This window comes from Tauraco erythrolophus, chromosome 5, assembly GCF_009769465.1.
Source record: "Tauraco erythrolophus isolate bTauEry1 chromosome 5, bTauEry1.pri, whole genome shotgun sequence".
NCBI lineage: Eukaryota > Metazoa > Chordata > Aves > Musophagiformes > Musophagidae > Tauraco > Tauraco erythrolophus.
In genome coordinates, this window is record NC_141469.1 from 13,795,292 (window position 1) to 13,822,551 (window position 27,260).

The 27,260-nt window shown below is 44.1% G+C and overlaps 1 protein-coding gene across 2 annotated transcripts in view; it reads right to left on the bottom strand.

The window, feature by feature from the left end:
* MAML3 (mastermind like transcriptional coactivator 3) overlaps positions 1-21,746 on the bottom strand; it is a 246,672-nt gene extending 224,926 nt beyond the window's left edge. For both annotated transcript variants that reach the window (XM_086612204.1, XM_086612203.1), the window contains exon 1: positions 21,306-21,746. In XM_086612204.1, the coding sequence (XP_086468330.1) occupies positions 21,306-21,746 (441 nt within the window). The remainder of the gene's footprint in view (positions 1-21,305) is intronic.
* Positions 21,747-27,260: the final 5,514 nt, after the last annotated feature.

Sequence of the window (27,260 nt, forward strand, 5' to 3'; positions counted from 1 at the left end):
ACAATGATGCTGAAATTGCAGTTGGCAAGTAAGAAAACTTCCCAGTATGATATTTCATAAAACAAGGTTAACTTGGGTAAATAAAAGAAAATCAATTTACCCTACTTGGCAGAACAGCACATTCATTAGGTCTGTTTGCTCTGAAGACCACAACACACCTTCACCACCTGGCAGCTGAGCATGGACAAAGCCCATCTGATCTGGGGGCTGGAGTGGAAAAAGCATTGCTGTTTCCTACAATTTCAAGCTAAAGGAAGAGAGACAGGGAGGGCTAGAGGCTTGATATCCTTAGGTAAGGAAAAAAAAAAATCTCATCAAGGTCTCACTGAATTTTAGCCCAATAAAAATGAAAAGGGCAGACCTGAAAATGGTAAACTTTAAATTTTAAAATTAAAAATTAAAGAAATTAACTGTATATAACCAAGTTTCATTATGATACAAAATATTTACTGGTCATGAACATCTGTGGAAATGACATATTTGCGCTGCATTATCATCTAAATTATACTGGTAAACTACTCAACCCCTTCCTTACTCTGATACAAGATTCATGTTAAAAAAAACTACAAAGGAAGATGTTTGAACTGATGAGTACAGCAAAGGAAGTAGAGATAGATATCAGACAAACTGTGTAAACGACTTAAAATAGGATGGCATAAGCATAGCGCTAAATGGCAGAAGGTCTAGAGCCCCAGCCTCTTCCCACCGAGTTGGAAGGCAGAATGGCTGATATAAATCTAAGTGATTTAAATTGCTGATTTTAATCAGGATTTAAATTATCAGGCAGGAAACTCTGAATACATCAGTTTAGGGGCATTTTTTGTTTTGTAATTCTTTTTCAAGGGAAGGGTCAGTTCCGACTGCTTGGTAACTATTAAGACATATTACTTGGCAACCCCACATGTCCTTTGCATGAAATCTGGTACTTTTTATATGGAAGGACTATGCCGTTGTACAAAGGCTGCATTTCTCGCAACGCAGTTTTTTTCTCTTTCAAATTTTCTGTTTGTTATTGCTACAAAGCCACATTTAGATGCAAAGTGAAATTCTAATAAAGCACAAGAAACCACTATTTTATAAAACTAATTTTAAAAATATTTTCAGTGGATCTGTTACATAAGAATAAAACTTTATCAAACCAGGTTTTCTCTGTATTTAAAAAGATTTTAAAACTAGTAGATACCTTGTCATTTGCCTTATGAGAAGCAGAAGAAGACTTCTGCTCTCTCAACAACCAACTTTCAGCCTTAAATGAACTAAATGATGAACCCATATCCTGGGCTGCATCAAAAGAAGCATGGCCAGCAGGTCAAGGGAGGTGATTCTGCCCCTCTACTCTGCTCTCATAAGACCACACCTGCAACACTGCCTTCAGCTCTGGGGCCCCCAACATAAGAAGGACATGGAGCTGTTGGAGTGGACCCAGAGGAGGGCCACAAAGATGATCTGAGGTCTGGAGCACCTCTCCTATGAGGACAGGCTGACAGCTGGGGTTGTTCAGCCTGGAGAAGAGAAGGCTCTGCGAAGACCTTCTAGCAGCCTTCCAGTACCTAAAGGGACCTACAAGAAAGCTGGAGAGTGGCTTTTGACAAGGAAACGTAGTGATAGGACAAGGGGCAATGGCTTTAAACTGAAAGAGGACAGATTTAGATTAGATCTAAGGAAGAATTTTTTTTACAATGAGGGTGGTGAAGCACTGAAACAGGTTGCCCAGAGAAGTTGTGGATGCCCCAATCCCTGGAGGTGTTCAAGGCCAGGTTAGATGAGGCTTTGAGCAACCTGATCTAGGGGAAGGTTTCCCTGCCCATGGCAGGGGGGTTTGGAACTAGATGCTCTTTAAGGTCCCTTCGAACCCAAACCATTCTATGGTTCTAAGTGAACGCAATAAACTGATGAAGACACCATGTCAGTACCAGCACAGAAGGCTCTGATTGTCTTGGTTAGACTTTTAGGATCCTCTTGTTCCAGTTTATTTTCTATATGTTAACCTTTGCTGGTTTGATTTCCTTTAAAACTTCAGTATAAATATGGCACTCAGTTGCTTTTTTATAGTTGGATTATTTTAACAGGTGACAATAAGTTGAGGCATAAACTATCCTAGTTTCACATCTACATTGTGCTTAAAAAAATTAATTTAAAATTTACAAATTGAGTTCACAAATCTGAATTATTAAAAACTGGCTAAAACTAAGTGTTTCAGATTAGTGATGTTTATCTACCCTCATTTGGAGGAGTGTTTAAAAAAATAATCACACACCAAACAAGGGCCTGAGTAGAGACACGGAAATGAATCCCTATGACAAACAACTCATGAAAGAATAACTGCAGCTGACATATGAAACAAAACCCCCTCAACTATCAGTTTATTCTGGTCAGTTTTGATTTATCCTTTTGGAATGTAGGCTGCAAGCAACCAGAGGGACAAGAGCATAACCTCAAAAATTCAGGGAGGAAGACTGTTTTACAGACCTGAGGAAAAGGAGCATTAGGATAAGATATTGTGAATCTGAAGATCATTTCAAAATTTCTTGTTTTACTGTCATAATTCCTTCTAAGTAGGTGGGTTGTATGAGAATCCAGACAAAGTGCACATGAGGGGTTGTGATGCTACTATTAGTGTTTCTTCACCATGACAGACAGAGACTATGCTACTGGAAACGTGAAAGGAACCCTTCAGACAACTCTAGCGATCAACAGATATGGCTTAATTTTAGTCTCCTGTGTCCTTCTTCAGCTTGCAAGGAGCAAGATCACTCATGTCTGCAGAAAAAGAGGCGGCAGATTTTTCTTTCTAGTCTAATTTACTAAGTATGGTAGCAGTTCTTCAGAAAAAGACACAGAGTAATTGCTACTATTACCAGCATAATCTACCTCGTGTTTCTTCTTCTGTCTTAGTGACTTCTTCACTCGCTGCCTCTGTCTACTTTCCGGGGTACAAGCTGAGAAAACAGGGCACAGTACAGGGTGGTCAGTAACACATACATACAAAAGTGATCCAAGGCTACAGCATATAGTGAATATACAAGCCTTTCTCACGTATCAGTCCATGCCAAAACAAGAAAAACAAATGCAGAAATACTATATTATGTTTGTTTTAAAGCTGTTGTGAAGTCTTCCTCCCATCACACAAAGCAAGTGGTAGAGACTGCGCAAAGTGCGTTGAAAGAAAACACTACAGAAAATTACTAAATGAAAAAAATAAAGTGAAATCAGAATATGCCAGGTGGAATATGAAAGGGATGCACGTTTCGTACAGTATATTTGTTAAAGCATTTGCTCCCCTACCAAAAAACTGTTCACTGAACAGCTGAATTTTAGCCCCAGTAGGAAATTCTAGTACTTTAGCCATTACTTTGATTTAATAAATTACATTTTAACACCTGGAGCAGATCTCAGTTGGATGGTCACCAACAGTACATACTATTTTACAAAATGATTTTTAAAAAGATGGTATTTCAAACTTCAACCCTCAGTTGAAAAAGTTATGCATTACCAGCCACCTTAAGCTCTCTTGAAACACACCAAAGCAAGGCAATTTGAATTAAAACCACCACGCTCTTTGCTTGAAGGTAACATCAGAAGTCACTTCATGGCCGAGGGCCAGCAGGTTCTGGCAGGAAACCTCCAGCACGTCTCCTGTCGGTCAGAGCGGCAGCTCACCCACGCACCACACCGGAGCTGCGCTCAGGCTCCCCTCAGACAACTGCATCAGCACTGAGAGAAGAAGTCCAGACTCAAGTTCACCTTTCAGAGAAGTTCATACCCTCTCTCTTGTCTGACTCAATTTCCAGCAAGGGGTAAAGATTAAATAAATAGCCAAGCTAAAGAACAAAGAGATAACCTAAAACCTTCCTTCAAATTAAAATTATTTAGAATCATAGAGTCATAGAATGGTTAGGGTTGGAAGGGATCTCAAAGATCATCTAGTTCCAACCCCCCTACTGCAGGCAGGGACATCCTCCACTACACCAGGTTGCTCAAAGCCTCATCCAACCTGGCCTTGAACACTTACTTTTACATAAAACCTATCTCTTGCTTGCAGGCCTGACCAGCACATCCAGCAATAAACAAAGAGCGCAGCTCTCCTCCTGCCTTCCAAACCTCCTCACAGTCCCACCATAGCCTGGACAGCTGCTTAGTTTGATGTCCAGGATGGCATGTGAGATCAGGGCTTATTACCAAGGTTTTCCCCTGCACACAGTAGTAATCTCAAGGATAATTTTTTTTTTTTTAAATTGTGGGAATGGGGTCCAGATATTATCCAACTATAATATCACATGTTTTGTGAGAGATTTAAGTAACTTATTTACTTCCCTTAGCTTGTATTTGAAGAATAGACTTCATTTCAGCATTTATAACTCTTCCGGTTAATTCTTTAAAGTACCTAATGTACTTGCTCATACAGATGTATTGAACTAGTAAGTGCTTTTAATATTAAACATGAAAGAAAACAGCTTTTTGATGTTTTTATTTGTCCTCTAGAAAAAAAAAAACACAAAACCCTGGCATCATACAAGTGAGTGGATCAACCTAGAGCTCAGCACATGCTGATTGAGGACCAGCGGGATTCTGCCTCTCTGTTATCCTTCTCCAGGTTGACAAGCAAACTGAGGTGCTCGGATGGATCTGACAGGACAACAGGGAACAATGAGCCAACAGTACAGCCTTCTTGTTCCTTGTTACCTCGTGCTGCCGGTGGCATGAAGGGGCAGATCACTGCCCTTTGCCCAGTGCTTCCTCACTCACTAGACTAACACAGACAGGTGTTACTGCTTAAAAAAAAAAAACACACACACAGAGCTGGCATCACCTTGAGAAAAGGCAGTCAAATGAACAAGTCTGCTATTTTTGCCCATCAGGGTCTCCAGCCCATGACAGGCTGTGTGGAATTAGCCCTTTCAAGTCACTAGCTATTTGCTACAAAAATTCAAGATGTGTGTTTTTCAGGTTGTCCTGAAGAAAACCTGCAGCCTTCATTACTGTGCGAGTCAGAATATATTTCTCCTAATATCACACCAAATGAAAATAGCTTCACATACCACCACTGTGAAAGACATTGCTACTTCTCCATTCCCACACGTTCTGCTCAATGAGATGAGTAGATGTCACAGTTTAACCCCATCCAGCAAGCAACTCAGTCCCACCAGCCACTCGCTCACTCCCCCCTGGTGGGATGGGAAGAGAATCAGAAGAGTAAAATGAAAAAACTCATGGGCTGAGATAAAGACAGTATAAAAGGTAAAGCAAAAACTGCACACACAAGCAAAGCAAAACAAGGAATTCATTCCCTACTTCCCATGGGCAGGCAGGTGTTCAGCCATCTCCAGGAAAGCAGGGCTCCATCATGTGTAATGGTCACTTGGGAAGACAAACACATCACTACAAACATCCTCCCCTTCCTTCTTCGTCCCACAGCTCTATATGCTGAGCATGAGGCCGTATGGTCTGGAATATCCCTTTGGTCAGTCCCTGTACCAGCTGTGTCCCCTCCCAGCTTCTTGTGCACCCCTAGCCTCCTCGCTGGTGGAGTGAGGAACCAAAAAGGCCTTGATCCTGTGCAAGCACTGCTCAGCAGTAGTGAAAACCTCCCTGTGTTATCAACACTCTTTCCAGCACAAATCCAAAATACAGCCCCATACTAGCTACTACGAAGAAAAATAAATATCACAGCTGAAACTAGTGCACTGGATTACAATCCAGTTTTCAAAAAAAGCAATGGTCTACCTCACAGAAGTTTCAGCCAGAAAGAATAAAGCCAACACACAAAGCAAATTTTTTTATATAGCCTAGTTCTGAAACTTCATCTCCCATATGTGACTGAGCCATTATTGAGATAAATCCATACGCCAGTAACAGGGGGTACTGAATTGAAGCAGCCAGTAAAAACCTTCTGCGGAAACAGAGAGTTGTGTTGTGGGGTTCCCCCCCACACACACTTTCTTTGGAGGAATTAAACTAACTTAGCAGTCAGGATGAAAGGCCTTAGTAGAAAAATGATTTTGGAGGAAATGAAGGCTTTTTCTAATCACATAATTTTCTTGAAGTGTCAGAGCCCTCCAATTCTTCAAACTTCCACCTTACAAACGGAAATTAAAAGTATGGTCCCAGTTGTCAAAACACACATTCACCATAAATAAATCCATTCATCACTGCAAGGTTCCCTCTATATGAATTATACTGTCTTATGAGCAATTTAGGCGTGAGGCTACTGAACTGTAAAGATTAGCTGTAGGTCTCTTCCCCGATACTTAAAAACCTAATGCAACATCCTCTGCTACAAAGAATGATAGCCTTTGAGCAGTGGTGACACTTATTATTATAAAGCACTTGTGAAAGTATGTTTTCTTAACAAAAACTGAACCATCAGCCGACATCATCTGTGCTGAATTAAACCAATCATATAATGACTCCTCATAAATATGCACACACACACAAAATGTATGTACAGATTTACTGTGAGGAATTAGAAATACAGTATTTATGTGCTTTTATGTCACTTATACCACCCAGACAAATAACATCCACACAAAACACTGAGAATTCTGAAGATGTGGGTCCCTTACCCTTGACGGGCAGACACTGCAAGCAAGAGAAGTGGTCTGGTTTGCACTCCTAAATCCTTTATCCTCTTTCCTTCAGTCAAGAGCCCAGCCCACACACCTCAACAATCATTTGAATCGAATCTCTCCTAAACTTGCAATAATAGCTTGCATTTGACATGTGACTTTTAATGCCTGTATTAGTTTTTAATAAATTACAACTCATGGGCCCTCAGCTTTCAGGGAAGAAGGGGGGGTTTCCCAGCAGAAACACAGATAATGCTTCCCCTTCTGTCTCCACAGGTATGTTTTACTTTGTTTCTGTTCTGTGTCTCAAAGATGAACTAAATGAAGTTAAATAACTCCTCTAATACTTCATTATACAAACAATCTCTTCACAACATAACGAAGAATAGGAGATTGATTTATATTGATATTTACAGAACAACAAAAGGACAGAAGCAATACATAAAAACACAGCTGTCAATAACAAGAGGAAAATAAACACACCATTACTTAATATTACCAAAATACATGAGACCTTCCTTTCAGTTCTACAGTTCTGGGAGGAAGAAGAGGGGATCTCTCACAGTCTGGTGCATCTTACATCCTACACGTGAAACTCAATGGATTTCCCCGTGCTCTTGCCATACATCATTCCTTGTCTTTACCTCAAGGCCAAACTCAAAGCTTCTTGTGATGACAGCAAGCCTAGTCACCTAAAATGAGTACAGATACTTCTTGGACAGATAAAATGTTGTACTGAAAATACATAGTCAGCTACTCATGTCCTTCTGTCACCTCCCTCAGATGAAACGGGACAGCTCTGTGACACAAGGATTATGAATGTTTACTAATGGAGGAATGTTGCCATCTCTGTGTTATGACTGAAACACCAAATACTGAAGATAACACTTAGTTCTATCAACTACCCAAACAATCTAAGTCTGCAAAAGGCATGCTTTTGGATCACACAAATCCTATTATAACGCACTCTGAAGATATTTTTAAGACATTCTTATGGAAATGTTTCTGGAACATCTGGGAACAGAGAAAAAAGTTCTTTGGCCTGAGACAGTAACTGCCCAAGATGTGCAGGTCCAAGTAGCTCTGATGAAACAGCATTAATTTCCAAGCTCTCCTGTTTAACAGTAGGCAACTCAATTAACCACCTCAAGGATATGAAGCGCTAACGACCTGCTTCACACACCAGGGCACAGAGGGGGCTACTCAGCCAACAAGAGGGCATGATTACAACTATGGTTTATTGCATTAACAAGTCTGTAAGTCTTCCTGAAAATTCCGGCTATTTGGTGGCATAGTTTGGCCTCAGGGACTGAAGCTCATTCCCTCCCTTCCAAAAACATGACGGACTACCAAAGGAAAGGAAATCTCATAGCTGTTTAGTAACACAAGGCCTCCAGTGCACTCCTCAGCATTTCTCTCTATATCCATCAGAAAACAGGAATACAGCCAGCCACTAAACCAGTGTACCTAAAAACCCAAAAATACTTCCACTTGTTCCACTGGTTTGAGAAATAGATACTGCCTTTCACCTGCAATAGAGTTTCTAAACTGGTTTGTATCACCAGTGAGCATATGCACAGAGAGAGGGGGAAAAAAGTATCAAAATGTAGCTTATTTTACCAAAACATAGCTAATCCACTGGGAGAAAAACCCACACCACTTATTCAACCAACTTCAGAAATGCGTAAATAGGATTTGAACATAAACATACACATCTGCCTGTTATTAACATGTAACAGGTCACTTGAACAACAGCTTTCATGGGAACTGCTGTGGTCTGTTGGTGACTTCCAAGGAACATGCAACAGGTAACTCAGAAAGGCAAGCCTGCTGCCTGCAGGCTTACATTTGCTGAACCATCATCACAAATTCATCATCTATGCCACTGGAAAGTGTTTAGAATTCCTCAAATTTGAACAAAACCAAAAAAAGTCACCACCTAATTTAACAACAGTACAGAAAAATGAAATAGCGTAATACACTGTAATGCTTTGATGGACTTAAGTTCTCAAAAAGCAAGAAAATCCAACTCAAAACCAACTGATTTGCCTGATATTTGCAGCCAACCTGTTAAAAGCCCCAGCACCAAGCTGTGGCTACTCAAGCTAGCAAAAGCTGAGTTCATTACAAGCACCTGTAGGCTCATTGACCAGCTGTGGCCAGCACTTGGTGAAACCCAAGTGCATGAGTGGAGGCAAATTTCTACACTTCATCCTGATTCAACAAGTCCAACATTGTCATACGTATTTCTGTCCCTCTGTTACCATTGATGTCTGCTTTGCTCCACTCTGCCTACCTCAGTCTGGGTTCTGTCCATCTCCTGACCCACACTTTCTTCCCGTCCTCCCATCCATTTCCTCAGGTGTCTCCATTTCTGATGCAGCACCTCCTCATTTCTCCTTCCAAACTGGAAAGAGCTGGCAGTGCAGAGAAAGCAAGCTTTTTTATCTTCCACTCCTAGGATGAATGGGATAGCGGTCCTCAAAAGCTGGGAGGAGACACTGGGGGAAAGACCTACCAAGGTCCTACTGGTATAGGTGGGAACATGCTCTGGGCTCACATGGGCATCTTCCAGCTGGTCTGTCAGGGCTACAAGGTAGGAGACTAAATCTTCAGCACATGTTAGCAAACAAATACTAAGCACATTGAAAGTATTTCTACCACACCCAGGTAATAAAGCAGATAATCTCCCTCTTCCCTCTATTCCCACCACTGCTAGAGGGACCACAATATGAAACTCAGCTGTACTACAGTTTCTCATTGTAATGGCTTCAAGAACTTCCTAAAAGAGCAGGGAACACAGTGTATTTTCTCCTAATCTGATTCTCAGATTAAACAAAAAAAAATACTTTAGGCAAATTTCTCCCCAAGTTTCCAACTAAGGAAAACCAGCTTTGAAAACATAAGCAACTGAACACAGTATTTTTTTTTTTTAATTAAGTACTACAGGGCCTTAGGAAGGCAGCATTATGATCTACATGTGAGCACAACACACAATCTCAGAAGGTAGTATTCAGATAGATAGTTACAAAACTTTGTAATAAACTGCAATAATATATACATTTCACTTTCTCATCTGCACTCAACTGTAGAGACAACTATACTTGACATTCTACATTTTTAAGCAGAAACAGGCAAAACCAACCAACCAAAAAAAACCCTAACAAGAACAGCAAGAAAACCTCCCACCCCACAAAACCCTCAACCAATTAAACCAAGGGCAAAAGCAAGAAAAATATCCTACCTAAAGTGAATTCTTGCAAAAATTCTGTCAATGTGCATTATAAAATTAATAGTATATGGATCTTGTCTAGTAAAAAAAATTATATTTGATATTACAGTGACAGAAGTTTTATACAACTGTAGGCATTTAGTCTCCTTTCATAACAGGAAAGACATATGATGCTCAGTTTAAATATTGAATCTTAAAACAGGTAAGAACTGTATATTTGTAAAAAAAAAAGCATCTCTGAGTAACATGAAATATTTTATATTTGTATGTTTATGCTGTTTGTTCCTCTTCAGAGACCTGTGTACATGACTTAATTATTGCTTTTCACTTACTGGCCTCAGTTATCTACCTACATTTACAAACATCTACATTTGTAGATGAAAAGCTCAGAAAAGCTGCTCTCATTCAAAAAAAAAAAAAGGCAGAAAGGCAGCATGTATAAAAATGGGGAAAAAAAATGAGGTGAAGTACTTGGGTTAAAATTGGTTACGTATTCTACTGTTCTTTGAGATGCACAATTTTCTCCTGCCGTTACCTTTATGGGCAAGCTAGCCAGTCCAAATCTCTTCTGATAAACTCTTTATGTGACTTTACAACATATGTTCACCATGTGTTCAGTATCCACAACAGATAAGCCACAGATTTAGGAAGTTAATAATTTTGAAACCAGAAACAATGTCTCCTCAGGTAACCACTAGCGAAATTTGACATCCGGAACACACTGCATTAGAAATACCAAAATTGCTAATGCTGCTGTTTACCTGTTGTGCTAACAGGTTGGATTCTAGTAAGTGAGCTAATTCTGAAATATAACATCTGAGAAAGGAGGAAAAACAAACAAACTCCAAACAAACAAAAAAAAACCCCACACTGACTCTCTCATCAGTAACTTATTTGAAAATTACTTAAATCACCTGTGCTAATCAGCATTCAAATTAGTTTCATGAAAAATCCATTCAGAGAATTATCATTTATATTATCTCCACTAATTCTCATATTACAAAGCAAAGTTGGCAGAAGTCTCTCCACATGTGATTTTTTTTCCTGGACTACTTAAATAAAAATTATTATCATATTGCCCAGAGTTGGATTCAGATCGAAGGAAAGTAAAACTACATGCAAGTGTCTTTACCTCGGACGCAGCAGCTCACTTCAGTTATTTCCTCAAGTCCTGTATGTAAGTCAAGGTATCACATTCTATGAATGGCAATACCTTTTACGTGAGCCTTTCATAATTATTTTACTTAGATATGTTCATACTAATTTTAATTCCATATAGAATAATAAACTGAGTAGCCTGAAAAAAAAAAAAATATGCAATTACCCTACTGTAAAGATCAAGAAAAATAATGGTTTTCCCTTGCTTTATCAAAGAGACATAAAGAAAGTTCATCAATTTTCAGAAGGCAACTAGGAAACAAAACAAATATGAAAACAAGCACTTTCCCCCCCACCCCTCACAGAGAGAACAGTGGTCACCTACCTGATGCAAGCCCACACTGCAGCCAGCACCATGTCTTCTTTGGATTAGACTGAAGTGAGAAGATACTCTCCTCAGCCTTTCTTCCACTTTGGATCATCACCTTGTCCTTGCGAGTAACCACACTGGTATTCCCCAAGACACTTCCAGTAATGCTCTGCCTAGCATTCCATAAATCGCTTACATATTTCGCTCCCAAATTCACTACAACAACACACCATGACTCCCAGGCTTTTAACTGGGAGACAACCAGAGAAGCTGTTGAGGCTAAGGCCATGGACACAAGGGACGGGTAAAGCTTATTTCATAGCTTTGCTGCCTCTCCTTTCTTCTGGTCCCTCTTCCCCTATACCACACTGTGCAGTTTCACCTTCCAGCAAACAAAAACCACCATTTTTCTCCTAGATTATTAATTTTCCCAATAGCTTAGAACCACAGATGGGCTCACCAGGCCAGCGTTAAGTACAGAACTACAAGACAGAGAGAAGAGGAGACCACCTCATTTAAAGGCAGCAAACTGCTAACTTGCTTCAGCTGCCTCATCTAACTAACTCTAAAGTAGTAACATGTGAAGAGACCATAAAGAGGTCTTATAATAATGAGGGAGGGTTTCCAGAGACCGTAACACCTTCAGTACCTGCATCATAAAGTGCCTACATTGTATGCAGTGTGCCATGAGAACACAGGTATTTCATTTGGATAAACTACTTAAAAGACATGTAAACATATTGTGTTCTTACTACTGGCTTTAAGCTGTGTGAAATTTTACAGTAAAAAGAGAGTAGGAGACAAATTTGCCATCCCTGAGGAATCACTTTTTCAAGATACTTAGTATTTTGACACAACGTGAAAATCACAAAATACTGTGTTTCTTGTATTCAAATATCAATAGCAACTGTAAAAAAAGATGGTCTATGCCAACTTCCCAGAGCTACATGGCTGTAACTAGACTGCCATATGCTTTATCACAGCAATAGGTGAAGGAAGGGTGAAGCTTTTAACACCACTAGTCCAAATCAGTCTTGGTTTTGCTATTCTACGTTCACAAATCTCTATTATCCCTACCCACTGCTGGTGTTTCCCACAACGAAAACGTTACTGAGAAGGACAGTAAACTCTAGTGCCAACATAAAGGTTTTTTGTTTGTTTTGTTGTAAATGAAAGGGAGGAGAGAAAATAAAACAGATTTTTTTTTTTTTGGTTTTGTTTTGCATGCTGTAGAACATGTATTAAAATGGGTTAGAAAAAGAAGCACCAGTCGACTCCCCTGGGGTGAAAAAAACGTAAAGCCAAATTCTCCCAGGTGAATTTTCAAAACTGCAGCCATCCAGCCTTTACATAATCTTCCAGCCTACAAACTAGTTAGCAAAAATTAGAAAAAAAAAAGATAGCACTGCAACCTCAGCACAGTATCTCTGCTTTTTCTGGAATGCAAAGACTGCAAGCTCAGCCCAGAAATGTGCTGTAATAGAAGGACCTACAGATTATTTTGAACCATTACTTCATATCCAGCCATGGATTACACGCCAGAACGCTTCAGCCAATTTGGAGCTCAAACAACGTGGCGGCCGTTCAGCTACAGAAGCCTGCAGTCTTCTGTATGAGTCCGCTAAAGTCTTCAAAGACACATTACCTGCTCCAATGACAACTAAAAATATGTGTAATGAATAGAGACACTGCTTGCCAAAAACGTCATTAAAAATCGGCTCTTTAACGTCAGTAGCAGTTTTCCCTATGCTGCCTCAGTTATGCACTGGAATGCAATCCAGAGAAATCAGAACAACAGCAAAAATCGCATCTGAAATGTAACAATCTTTTCAGCAGTCTAAAGACAACCACTGCCAGCTAAGGCAGTCATTTTTAAAGTCATTTTCTCAAATACTAGAGAAACTGGAATATTCTGCATAAACAGAAGTCGTAGGGAATGCCACAACTTCTCTTTTGGCTAAGTGCTGGTCTATCCTCCTTAATGTAAGGAAATATCTTAAAGGATCAAAAAACTCCCATACTTTCCAGAACTCCTCCAGCGTCTCATCTGCCGTAACCACCTCCCTTCCTCCTTTAGATTAAAGACAATGAAGAACTGCCAAAACATCACAGCAGATTAGATATGAGCTAAAGGAAAGAGAAAGAGGCTGAAAATATAGAAAATGGGTGCCTATCAAGAGTTCTTAAACTTATCGGTCTAGGACATCCCCTTTCACTGTTAAAGCTGATCACTGATCATAAATCCTTTCACTTTGTCTTGCAGTGCTGTTTAAAAGCCAGTGTGTATGTAGGTGTACTGGTTTATATAAACACACATACATAGGCATATCAGCTTCTTGTTGCGATAACGCCCACGGTTAGGGTAAAGTTAAGGACCGATTCTCTGCTCTTTACCTATGTACACAATATCCAAGGACTTTCTGAAGAGGCCTGAGATTTCCACAAGCAGCACAAAGATGCTACATCTTCACTACAGCACTTAACAGCTGTTTTTCTGAATCTAAAGAGCAGAAGAAAATGAAGTTGAATTTTCTTTTATTAAACCTGAAACGCTCCTGTATGGCACGTAGTTAAAGCAACGCAGGGAAGGGACTGAAGTGCGAAGAAGGGAGGAAGGGAAGAGGCACAGCCCAACAGCCCCACCTTCCATCAGTTAAAATGCAACTCCACCAAGCTGCAATTGTGGAGAGCTGAGAACCTTATGGAACACTATAGAGCCCTATATGAAAACCTTACAGAAAGCAACCCTGATGAAACAAAAAAAAAAACCCCATAAATAGTGGAAAGAAAATCCTTGAGCTGTCAGTCTTTCTGTTTATCAGCTTAGTTGTTCTGAAAGTCATAAATTCAAACTTCTTTTCTACTCGCTGCTTGCTGTGGTTGTGCAGAACTGACAGCAATAGATCATCCGTGCTACCGACAGCGCTGCAGCATCAGCCTTGGCGGTCACACAAATGTACGGAAAATGCAAAGTTCCTACAGGCGGACCTCCTTCTCTCAGGCCAACCAAAGACTGAAGTATTCTTACCTCCTCGCTAATTTTAACTGTATGCAGCAGCAAACAAAATCAATACGAAAGAGGGAAGTTTTGAAAGAGGGCAGCTCAGCCCCTTCCTCTAAGCACAAAATCTCAGCCACTGCTATCTTATTAACTACGGCAAGTTTAAAAAAGACATTTTCTCCTAACCCCTATGAAACTGGGTTTCAAGCATTCAGAAAGCAAACAGGAGCAGCCTGTGATGACTTTTGAGCTACAAACATTGTGAAACTGAAGTGTGTGAGAGGGGAACAAAAGAGTAATCAAGGTTATATAATTTTGTGGTTCACCATCTTAGACAAACTAGAAAAATAAATACTTCAAATTGCATAGACTCCCAAATTCCCACTGAACGTACAAGTACGTCACTTATCGGAACAGCCTGTGAGATCCCAGACTGGAAAACTGATTACAGGTTTGTAACTTCAGTCCGAAATGGTTCCTCACATTTCAATTCACAAAACCACGCGCACGAAGGCTTCCAGTCAGCATTCCCAGCTGTCAGACCTGTCCTTAAACCTCTGCTAATCCAAGCACATCTCTCACATGAATTATACATGTTGCGGGAATATGCAACCAAACGTCATATACACACGAGTGTTTAAGTCAAAATGACTCAAACTCCTTTGCTCCTCACAGCCTTCCTTCCCTGTTTCAGTGTCTGTATTCGGGAACAGAACCATGAGCACTGACACCAGGTGTTACTTAGCTCAGGTAAAACGTATGTTACCAGCTGAGCGTGTTTTAACTAAGAGGTCCCAGATGTTTGCCCTGGGATAAGGGTGAAGTTTCACAAGAGGATTAGGGTGTCGTAAGACTGTGCTGCCCATGGGAGGGACAGTCAAAAAATCACGGAGCTGATCCAGCTGAAAACTAACCCAGAAGAAAAGGAAGAAACGTGTCAGTTCTTCCTCACCTGCTCGGGGAACCAGCTGACGGTGGAGGTACACGGGCAAGGGCGAGCATTAGCAAAGGGAGGCAGCAAGAAAATATGGCCACTGACAAGAGCAGGAAAGACAGGACTTCTTCAGTGGCAGCAGCTCAGGTTTACACCAGCCTAAGCCACTTGTGAAGCCTCAAGCATCAGGTCAAGTTACTGTAAATTTAGGTTAACCTAAATGCAACCAATTGTCCTAACACAATTACACATTAATGTTTTTGGCTTTGCGTTAGTAGAATGAGTTTTGGACGTGTCCCAGCTAAAGTTGTTCCTCCTGAACTTGACGATGCCTAGAACTTCGCTGCAGGACTTTCAACACCTGCTATGTGGTCAATCTGAAGCTTGGATTTCACTATGACTGGCTACCGTATGTCAAAATACAACTCGCCCTGCTCCACCTATGGCCCATAATAACCCAACCCACTGTCTTTTAAAGGGACACACTTTCTATCAGGGCATACAAAGGTCATTAGAGGCTAGCAGTGCTTGAAGTGAGGAGACTCCGTTCCTTTCAGTTTGCTACGCTGAAACCTATTGTGCTGACTAGCTGCAAAAGGAGGTCAACGCAAAAACTCCGTGTCCTAAGGACAGTAATCGCATGGGAGCACCAAGCGTGAGTTGGGACAAAAAGGAGAAGAAAAATGGGAGAGGCTGTGGCATAAGGCAGACACAGAGATACACCCTTAGAATAAGAGCGAAATAAAAAAGGTTACACGATGACTCCTTCTATGATGCATATGAAAGAGAAGCAGCATTGCTGGCCTGGGATTTAATTCTGGTATCATCCCACTATTGCATTTACTACGGACTTTACCCCAGTGTGAGCAAGACCAGACATGGCTTATTAACTGAAGAGATGCTAAATCCTACTTAGTCATCAGGTGTGAATAAGGGCTACAGTATTTGACCTCTTGTGGGAAATAAAAAGAAACATCTGAAAAATCATCTTGCTTTTTCATCTTCGCAACACTAGAGAAAGAGACGTTTCCTACGGTGGTGTAACTGATGAACTCCTGAGCACCTCTACAGTAGGTTAAACAGCAATATTACACGAGAAAGAACCTGGGAAACATGCACAGGTTTATGAACATACACACAGGTACTATATTAAATACAGCAGGTGTAAGCTTTAAAAAACTACTCACAAGACTGACAGCATTCTTCGGCACTCGATTTCATTAATGACATGATCCATGAATCACTAAAACAAATGAAGAAGTTACACTTTTCGCTCCAGATACCTTTCTCAACAGAAAAGAGAGATGGGGGTAGGGGGGAAACTACTTTTCTGAGGTGGACTACCTGCCAACAAGGGAGAGAGAGAACCAGATTTCTGTAAATCTGAACATGTCATTCTGTCCCTACACAAAGCAAGCCGAAAGGATTGGCCGGCCCGTCTCCCTTCCCTCAGGTAGGACAATATGATCATGAACTTCCATGAGGCAGCGCATTAGCCCAGAATGGGTAAAAAGCAGTATTGGAAAACACTGTATTTGCCAGCCGTGTTTTCTCTGACTTTAAAGTAATTCTGCATTGGCATAGTATGCTTTGGCAGGGGAAGAGAAAAGATGATCTAATAGGTCATTTGACTTCCATCTCTAATTTCTGTGATCTAAATAACATTTTGTTTTTATGGTGTTCCAAACTCAATCTCCTAAGGACCAGTTTTAGAGTTAGAAATGGTCAGAATGACAGTAGCTATCAAACCCATAATGCTGCTAAGTAAGAAAAGTCTTGAAGAGCTTTTAAAATAGGAAAAAGTAGCTCCAGCCCCTTTATACTTCACAGTAGAGCTCAGATGCAATTAAACGTGCACTAGAAGGTCAACTTGGTAATTACAGATGCAGTGTTTCATTAGGGAAAAAAACGACCAAAAAAGCACAATAAGAACAGCAGATAAGAAACAGAGGTGACATAATGTGCCATATTTATTATATGTTTGCCTATTTATTATATCGTTGGCTATTTATTATCTACTAAATATATATTATTTATTGTTTATTTTATATATGATGTGTGTATGTGTATACATATACATACATACACAATATCTCTGACCCACACACGATAACATGGATGCAGAGCCAGAAGACTCCTGCACTTAAAGGAGGAAACAAGGCAGATTAGCTCACAAAGGACCAAAGAACTGAAATAATGTGTTGATATTTCCTGGAACCAGTCCGAAGATGAGCAGCAGTGTTTTGGATGAACTGCAAATTTTCCCAGTACTTCCTTTGAAAACCAAGCTGGTACAGCATTCTAATAATCCAACTCCAAGGCACGGAAAACAACTTTGGCTTTTGCCAGGTTGAACTGGAGGAGAAAAAAAAAAAAAGATCCTCCCAGACATTTAGAAACAATTTCAATTTTTGTGCTTATCCCAATCAATGCCTGTGTGCGAGCAAACAAGTCCTGAAACCCACTGTTCTCCTCAAGTAGAAGAGGTTGAAACAGTTATAAATTTGAATATTTCAAAATTCAGCAAGTGAAAACTTGGTCTGTAACAAGACACAAATTCAGAGCAGATCAGCAATTCACGAAATACAGCCAAGCCTATGCTCCTACATCCCTTTGTGGAAAAAAGGCTCCCATTGATAACTGCTTGTGAGTTGACACAGAGTCCGAAACAGTGGAAACTGCATAATCCCTTTCATGAACTCCAGGAGTGAGGGTGTAAACTGTGGGGGTGGCGACAAGGAGCACTGTACCGACTGGAGAGTTTGTACTCCATCAAACGAAGAAAATCAGGGCACACGTCTTCAAATGCCCAACATCTTCTAAAGACCTGGGGTTTTACCCACCTTGCTGAAGGGCACCTCAGCATGAGGGTCAGCACTAGCTTCTGGGAGGGTTTGTTGGGGGGCTGCTGCCCTGACCCAGCGCACGTCTCCCCTCCCTTCTCAGCATCTCTCAATTCGGGGGGACGCACACACACTCTGACAATACTTTCCTTTGATTTGCCTTGATAAAAAAGAATCAGAAACAGTATTTCTTGCTACCCTCATTGCACTACTCGTCATTTAATCCTGACTGCTTCATTCCCAAATTGTGCTGTTTAATAAACTGAGGGAAGAATTTAAGAATGAATGTGTGTGAAGAGTAAAGCAGTAGCAGATCCATACGATTGTTCCACTGTAAAGGTCTCAGCTGGAGTTTACCAGAGAATAAAGAAAGGGAGAAAACCCCAAAATGTAATTTACTGCTTTCTCTTGCCAAAAGAAAACATTAAATAAAGTTGAACTGTTTTGGTAAATAAAAATCATGATAAACATAAACAGTGAAACTTGCCAAACTGCTATGATTGCTAGAAATGAAGAAGTTTCTTTTCTTTTCTTTTTTACTATAAAAAGCCTAAATGTCTCAAATAAAATACTTTTCAATTGCTTTAAAAGGAGCAATTTCTCAAGTTTTAAGTATTACCTTCATGTAACCATGAATGTTCCCTAACAGACATTAGACAAAAATCATAATTAACACTTTACAAGTGAAATAAAGCAGATAATGTTTCTAAATTTTTTGGCAACATTTGTCTACATAGTCTTTAAAAAAAATGGTTGATGGAAATGGGTCTTTTTATGGGTCTTTTTTTATAAAGTATTATAATTTCTCTTTTTAAGATGAAAAGCATAACGCACACCGAGTCTATTTAAACAGCATGAAGACTGTGGCACAAAAATTCGGTTACAATGGATTTTGTAGCAAACTACCCTTTAATTAGGCTGCTCCTAGATCTTGAAGTATCCCAACCCGAAACAAATTAATAACAGTGAGAGCTGTAACTGCGTTTCCTCCTTTTGTTACTTTGTTTCCACAACTTTCACATTATAGCTGGGCTTTGTGTATCTGTCCTAGATCTTCAAGGGAAGGCCGACAACCGAGCTACTTAAATAAAAACCCTGGTCTTCAATGCTTTAGCGTGGGGTTTGGGAAGAAGGGGAAGAGGATAGACCCCCAGGAGCAAGGCCCTAGGAGCAGAGGAGCTGTTCTGGAGCTGGATGTGTCCGCAGCGCTTCCCTGGAGCGAAGTGAATTCTCAGCTCTCCTGATCCTCTCCATCCCCTTTCCTGGATCTCGTACAAACGACACGGGATGCGAAAAAGGGATTTGATGACGGTTTGGCTGCCGAAAGCCAGCCCCTTGCTCGGGGAGCTGGATTAGCCGCTCGGTTCCTGCCCTGGGAGCAGATGTGAGCCGAGGCACAGCACGGCGGGGCCGGGAGCACCTCAGCGCCTACCTAAAAACCCTCAGTCCTGCGGGAAGGCGCGAGGAGGAAGAGGAATGTGGTTGTGCCTCGCTGGTAACATCAGGAAAGCAACAAGATATCAGGGAGGTTTTTCTGCTTCCTGTTTGCGAAGCAACCCCCCCCCCCCCCCCCCCCCGCCTCCTCCGCCGCTTTGTGTGGCTCCTGCCGCCGCTCCCTCCTCTCCCCGCTGCCGCGGGGCCTGCGCGCCTCCCCGCCGCCGAGGGAGGCGTCCCGGCCCCCGGCAACCAACCCTTTCCCCCCGGCTGGCGTCGCCGGGAGATGCGCCGGGCGGCGGGGGCTGCTCTCCGGCTGGAGGGAGGCGGGAGCCGCGCTCCGCTCCTTAGCGGCGGGGCGGGAGTGGGGGCCGAGCTGGGCGCTGGGCTTTTGTTTGCCGCTGGCGAAGCCATCCCCACTTCCTCGCCCTCCGGGACGGAGCGGGGCTGGGGGGCAGACAAAGCGCCCGGTGGGACGGCGGAGGGGCAGGGTGCTGCCCGCGGGACTCGCCCCGGTATCACGGCCAGGGGAGGACGGGCTCGGCGCGGCCCAAGATAAACATATCGCTCCCTCCTTTCGCATGCCGGGGGGGAACACGAGGGGAAGAGCCGCCGCCACCGGGACGGCCGCCTCCCCGCCGCTTTGTCACGGAGACACCCCCCCCCTCCCCACCGAGGCGGGGGCCGGCGGCAGCTGCCGCCCGGCCGGGCCCTCCCGCGCAGCAGGGGAGGGCGAGAGGGAGGGAGGGACGTGCGAGGCTTGTAAAACCACACGCTGCCATCGCACCTCCCCTCCCTCCTCCCCGCCGCTCTCCGCCGCCCATTGTGCGCCCGGCAGACGGCGAAGACCCAGCGGCCCCGTGCCCGCCCCCGAGCGCCGGGCACCCCCGCCCCTCCCCGGCACGGCACGGCGCGGCCTCGGGGCGGGGGGACACGTCGGGACACACGCACGCCTTTCTCCCGCGGCAGTCGCCCCCTTGCCCCCGCCGGCCGAGACAAACGCGCCGAGCTGCCGCCACCGCACCCCACCGCAACGGCGGGCGGCCGCGACCTGCTACAAATAAGGCTCCGACGGAGCGCGGGGCCCGGCTCCCCCCGCACCTTTTTTATTATTCATCATCGGTGCAGCCTGGGAGTGGGAAACTCCGCTTCCTACTCGCCGCTACGCTCCTACCGGCTTAGCCCCCGCCCCCTTCCCCCCCCACCTCCGCTCCTCGCTAAGCTCCTTAAAACCCAAGGAAAGTTTAGGAAGCGTTTCAGCTGGCACGGATAGCCGGGCTCCCGCACGCCGGGGAAACCCAGGCGAGAAACCTGCCCAACTTTTCCTCCTGCCGTCAACCCGGCCTGCGGAGCCAACTTCCACCTTCCTCCGCGGCGGGATTTAAGACGGCAGCCAGCGAAGGCGCACGGCCGCGTAGCCGCACGCCCCCCTCCCCAAAAAAAAAAAAAAAAAAAAAAAATAGCGCGGAAAAGCCGTCGCAGAACACGCCCGCACACAAAACCCTCCTCTGGCTTTCGGCAGCCCACGGCGCGCACCCGGCACCGCTCCTTCCCCTCTTTCCCGCGGCGCAGCTCTCCCCCTCTGAAAGAGACGGGGAAAAAAGTTTGTCCGCCCTCCCCCCGACTCCGGCCCTGCCCGTGAGAAGTTGCGGAAGGCGCCCGGTAGCCCCCTGCTCAGCCCGCCCGCGGCCCTGCCACCGCCAAAGTTGAGCCGAGCCCCGTTCCCCCTCCGGAAAACAACGGGGCGACCTCCAGCTCATCCCGGCGAAGAGACCGGGAGCGGACAGCGACCCTCCCCCCGGGCCCGCATCCCCCCCTGCCCCTTACCATGATCAGAGTGTGGTTCCTCTGCTCCGCCGCGGCAGGCTCGGCATCTTGCTGCTGTTTGCTCTGATGCTGCTGCTTGCCGCCGCCGGTGCCCGTTTTCTTGGCCCTCTGCTCCAGGGTCCGCTGGTAGAGGCTCACCGTGTCCCTGCGCTCCAGCTCCAGCTGCTCCGCCTGGGCTTGCTGGTACCTGCTCTCGCAGTTGACATGGTGCCGCCGGCAGCCCTCGATGCGCTGCCTCAGCCGCTCCACCACCGTGCTGTGCTTGGGAACGCCGCCGCTGTTAGCGTTATTGTTACCGGGAGCGGCGGCAGGAGGACCGTGGGGAGTGCTGTTAACCCCGATACCGGCACCGCCGGCCCCGCTGAGGCTGCTGTTCAGGTTATTGTTGATGCAGATACTGCTGCCATTCGCGGCGGCAGCGGGGGCTGCAAAATCCCCCATCCTCTTGCCCGTGCACACTATTTTGGAAGAACTTTTTATCCTACCCTTCACACACACACGGTCTCCTCCGGGGTCCTGATGGGATACTTTTTAGAGAACCGGGAGGGGGGTGGGGGGGGAGGGGGCACCACCATGTATCAGGGAAAGAGCGATCCCAAGCAAATGTTTCTCTTTCCCCCCAGCCAATCCCTCTCGAGAAGCTCCAAAACATTAAAAAGAGGGGGGGGGGGGGGGGGTAGGGGGGTGGAGGGAAATAAAGAGAGAAGATGCTAAAAGGTTATCACCAGCAACACAACCAACAAACACACACACACACACACAAAAAAAAGCACAACAAACTAAGCAGCAGCAATTCGGGTAGCAAACTCCAGGAGATATCAGACCAGTTCCTTTCCTCCTTTTTCTTTTTTATAATCCATTATCTCAAAATAGATTCCATGAGATTTCCGGAGATTTTCCCAAAAGCCTTCTCCCTCCATGTATAAAGAGAAACACGCGCGCCCCTCCACATGCACACACACACACACGCACACGCATCCACACCCGTTCACACGCACGTTCGCGCACACGCATCCAAGCACAAGCACCCGCCGGGCACACACGCCACACTCACTCGCACTTCCCGGCATCAAAAGACAGGCACAGCCGCTTGCTTATTGTATTTTCCTTCTAGAAAAAAGTTTTGGTGTTTATGCCGCACCGCGTTCGCAAAGTACTTTGGCTGCTCAGTTGCATTTCAACAGGAACCTAAATAGCAAATCCTCGGGCTGGGGGAAGTAAACACATGAACAATCCGGGCCGAGCTGGAGGGCAAAAAAAAAAAAAAAAAGAAAAAAAAGGAAAAAAAAAAAAAAAGTAGAGCTCAGAAGTCTTTGCAAAACGCCGAGCTGATACAGCCTAACGCTTTGCTCCGCTTTGCTTGCTGCTGCTCCTCCTGCCACCATCACAATGATCAAATGCTCTCCTCCTCCACCTCCTCCTCCTCCATGCCAGCGGAGTGATATCAGGACAGGAGCGCTCAGTAAACACCGCAGCAGCAGCAGCGGCGGCGGCGGCTCCTCCAGGCCGTGAGGCAGACCCGGGGACAAGGTGCAAAACCCGGCACGGACGTCGCCCAGCAGGAGCGGACATGGCGCTTCCCACACACACACACACACACACCGCCCCCCCCACCGCGCCTTCCCCGCCTCCAGCGCTGGCCGCCGCGCTCCCGCCCGGCAGCGGCGCGGGCTGCCCGCGGGCGCGGGGCGGTGGGCACGGCACGGCGGGGCGGTGGGCACGGCACGGCACGGCACGGCACGGCGGGGCGGGGGGCCGCCACCTGCCGCCCCCCGGGGCGCTCCGCCGCCTCCCCGGCGGCGCGGGGGCAGGCGGCCGCCTCACGCGAACGGCGGCGGCTGCTGCGCGCCGTGACGGAGCTCGGCGCTGCGGCGGGGCGCGGCGCGGCGCGGCGGGCAGCGCCTGCCCTGAGCCCCGGCGCTCGGGTCGGTACCGGCGGCGGCGGAGGGCCCGCGGGCGGGCAGCGGCGGGCGCAGCCCGAAGGGTCCCGGCCCCGCCGGGAGGTGCGCCCCGCGCCGGAGCGGCGTGTGCCCCGTTTCCCTTCTGTGTAAACTGTTGCATAATGAACGCAAACAGAGCGCGGAGCCCTGTGCCTCCCAGACACTGGGCTGAACTTTCTATTTTAAACAACAGAAGAAACATGACACGTTGGGCAGGAACATTTTTTTTTTTTTTTTTTTTTTTTCCCCTCCAAGCGAACAGTGGCTGCCTCCATACAGAGCGCGGGTGATTAATGCATCAAGAATAACATCCCGGGAACCTAGTTTGAAACCGTTTTGCAGACAAAGCTATTGCACGCACCATTTTAATTGATTGTTATTTTCTAACTAGCACTGTGAGCTATGCAGTTCTAATTTATTTATTTTTAATATACTTATATAAAACAGAATTATCTCCGAGAGACGCCCTTGTTCTCTAACGTGCAGCTGGAAATAAAGAAAATTGGGAACTCATACATTAGTCATGAGATCTGATTTAAACCATCTTCATTTCTGCCATTGCGGATTAGCATAGGATACTATTTCTAAGCTACTGACAGTGGCAAAGAGCTGTCTTTGTCTTCTTTAAGTACTCGGCAATATGAAATTTGGTTTTAATTTTATTCCTCTTGCAACAGTTCCTGACTATGTTGAGATGGAAAATAATAGTGGACAAATAAAATTAGCAGCTTCCCTGTGTTGGGACTAAGGAACATGTCCCATCCCCATCCCTTCCCCTTAAAACTTTTCTTTAAGATCAGTTTGGGAACCGAAGTGAAGCTACTTACTGTTCTTTGTGATCACCAATTACTACATTATCACAAAACAAAAAGTGAAAAATTATAGCTCTTCTCAAAAGCCCCCTAAGAGCAAAGGGAAACTTCATATCCCGCATCATTTACAAAGCAGATCTGTTAATTTGGAGCCGGGGGGTGTGTTGTAAGCCCCTCAGCAACTATTCCTCTCCGTCTGACTCGACAAGACAACAGTATTATTTGGTTGTACAGGAATGTATACGAAAAGATTGAATGTAAGAACTGAGAGGGGGAAAAAGGGAGGAGAAGGCTTTCAGTGAGTTTGCTTGTTTTGTTTTGTTTTTTATTGATTATTTGGGCTTTAATTGAAATGGAAAGTGTCAGCAGGCCAGAAACGGAGACAGTTGTGAATCAAGGTTTTAACTTTGAAGAAAGTCCTTTTTGGGTTCCTCGGCAGTGCCCCCTGCAGCCCGCCCGCAGCCCCGCGCACAACCGGCCGCGCACCCAGACAGCGCGCAAGTCCGCGAAGAGATCGAAACGGTGCTTACACCCGCAGAGTCAGAAATGCATGTAAAAGCAGTGTTTTGCTTTGTTTTGTTTTGTTTACAGGACTACTGCTTTTTTTGGTGCATTTCACAGAAGTTGTCGTCTTCTCCTACGACTGGGAAAAATACCGTTTTTCAATCTGTATGGAGTCACAGGAACGTGCCTTAACTTTCAGTACATCACTTCGGCAGCAAACATGGTATTTTTTAAGTGCATGCTGGATTGTCCTAGAATTAAATCCCAGCCTATTAAATATTTAGGAATTTTTCATCTCTCAGCTACGTACCTTGGTTCTGCCAGGCTGCACGGCCCAGAGGTGAGGATTTGACTAACAAAGTTTTGTAGTATCCTGTGCTTAGTGTTAACAAGTTTTGCAAACAGATCAATCACGGCTTTTGTGAAAACAAAACAAAACAAAACATCCTCGGAATACATTCTAAAAGTGGTCGATTCTCATCAAAAGATATTTTTTCATTGGCTGAGGTTAAAACAAATCTGAGCAGGTATGTATCTGTCTATTTCCCCACTCATTTTAACAGCAACAGTGGTGATACTTGCATTATTCTTTTGTGAGATGAAGCACTATCCTTCTATCTAAAAATAATCAACAGAATCAGCATTTCAAAAAAAAATTCAGTCATGCTGTATTATTTTACAGTTGTCATCCAGTACCTAAGAGATAACTAAAAATTTTCATCCGACAGGAGAGTTTTCTTTTGAAGCTAAGTATTGAATAGCTGTTGTAAAACAGCACAATAGAGGTAAGATTTCACAGTTCATTTTTACATCACTTTTAGTTTAAGGATACTTACACAATTACCAGCTTCTGAAAAACTAAGGCCAAAATACGCTATTTAGGGAACTATTTAAATGCAATTTTTGTGAAGGACACCACTTCTGCTAAGCCACTGAGTCTGAATAAATAAAAACAGGCGGAAACCCCTCAGATTATAACCTGGGCAATGTGAGAAATAGAGAGATCTCAGCGTTGTTTCTTTACTGATTATTGTCATTAAAACAGATGTTCTTCACAACCTCGACCAAACAACTCTGTTCTGTAATCAGACACAAGCACAGAGTCACTCCTGATTTATGTGTGCACTTATGTTTATAACCGTGGACTTACACACACTCACCTCTTACGTAGTAATTTACTTTTCATGCACAGATGTGTGTATTTGCCCTATACCTTTTTTTTTTCCTCCCCTTGCACATCAGCTTTAGAAAATCATCTTCACGACTGGAATTTCAAAAGAATCAAATAGATCTGAATTCTAAGTGATGTAAGATGAACTTGCTGATGCCAGCAGTTGAACACTAATGCCTACCGATATCAGCTGACAGGACACTAATTACTAGTTACAGGAGACGACCGCTTGGTAAAGGATCTATTCAGTGAATTACGATTTTGAAAAATTATAAAGCACAGGCCTGATGTGTGAAAAGATACGCAGGATGAAAATACAGCATACGTTCTCAAGATGATTATCATGACAGAGATCTGTCTAATTAGGAAGAATCTATTTTAATGCTGAGATATGAAAGAGCCCAGCTGGGAGAGGAATTTAGAGGAAGACACAGAAACATGACTGTGAAGCTGACAGCAAGTGCAGCCTAAGCATGTTCCAATGACAGCTTCTAAAAAAAAATTTCATCTCAGCATTTAATCAATAGTGATTTCAGAACAAGTACAGCCTCACAGATAATCTAGCTAGTCATATTAGTGGGAGGAGCTCCATAAATAAAAGATGCCTTTGCAGAGCAGCACACTGGAACCACTTTCCTTTTGTCAGCAGAGCTAGGGGTTATCCAGTAGATGGGCAACATTAAAAGTACCACCAAGAGGATAAACGTGAATCCCACTCTACTAGAAACCACACTTTAGTTGCCGGCGCTGCCGGTTGGGTTAGAAAGGGCAATTGTCGTGGCACCAAGTTTCAAACCATCTCGGGCAACAGATTAACCTTCCGAGTGGCCGTCAGGGTAGAAACGTTTCTGAAAGCTCCTACTATAATTAAATGGTTTACGTCTAAATCGATAGATGACATGGTGACACAGGCATCTGCTGGAAGGCGAACCTAGAGTCAACCACGCAGGGTGTTCACTGAATGTAACTTTGAAAATCAGCTTTTTGGGTCTGCAAGAAGCAGCTTTCTGACACAGAGAAAAAAGTTTCGGAAGATTTCTGTGGAAGGTTCTCTCAGATACAGTGCTATCTAACTGAGCAAATCAGATGTACTTCAATCAACACCAGAAGCTATTTAAGTGCAAGTTGCCCAATACATCTACAGCCAAAAAAGAATAACAATGTCATTTGGAGAGTAGTTAAAGCACAGCCATATAGCTGAGGGTTGACTGAAAACAAAAAACCCCACAACTTCCATGAATGTATCTGTGAAATCCAACTACAGCATGGCAAAAATTCTCCTGACAGCTGGGGTGGCCACGAGCTACGGCTGTCAGAACATCCAGAGCTGCAGGAATTCTTCAAGGGACGAATCGAGTCTGGAGCAAACAAAGTTGCTCTAAATAGTTAAGGAAAAAGTCATCAAGGCTGCAAAGGAACAGAAGAACAAAACAATGAAGGTAGGAAGGGGAAGCAGCAAAGAAAATCAGAAAGTGAGTTAACATTGCAAAAGTCAGAGCTTTAAGTCATTGCAGGAAGTGGAGCGATA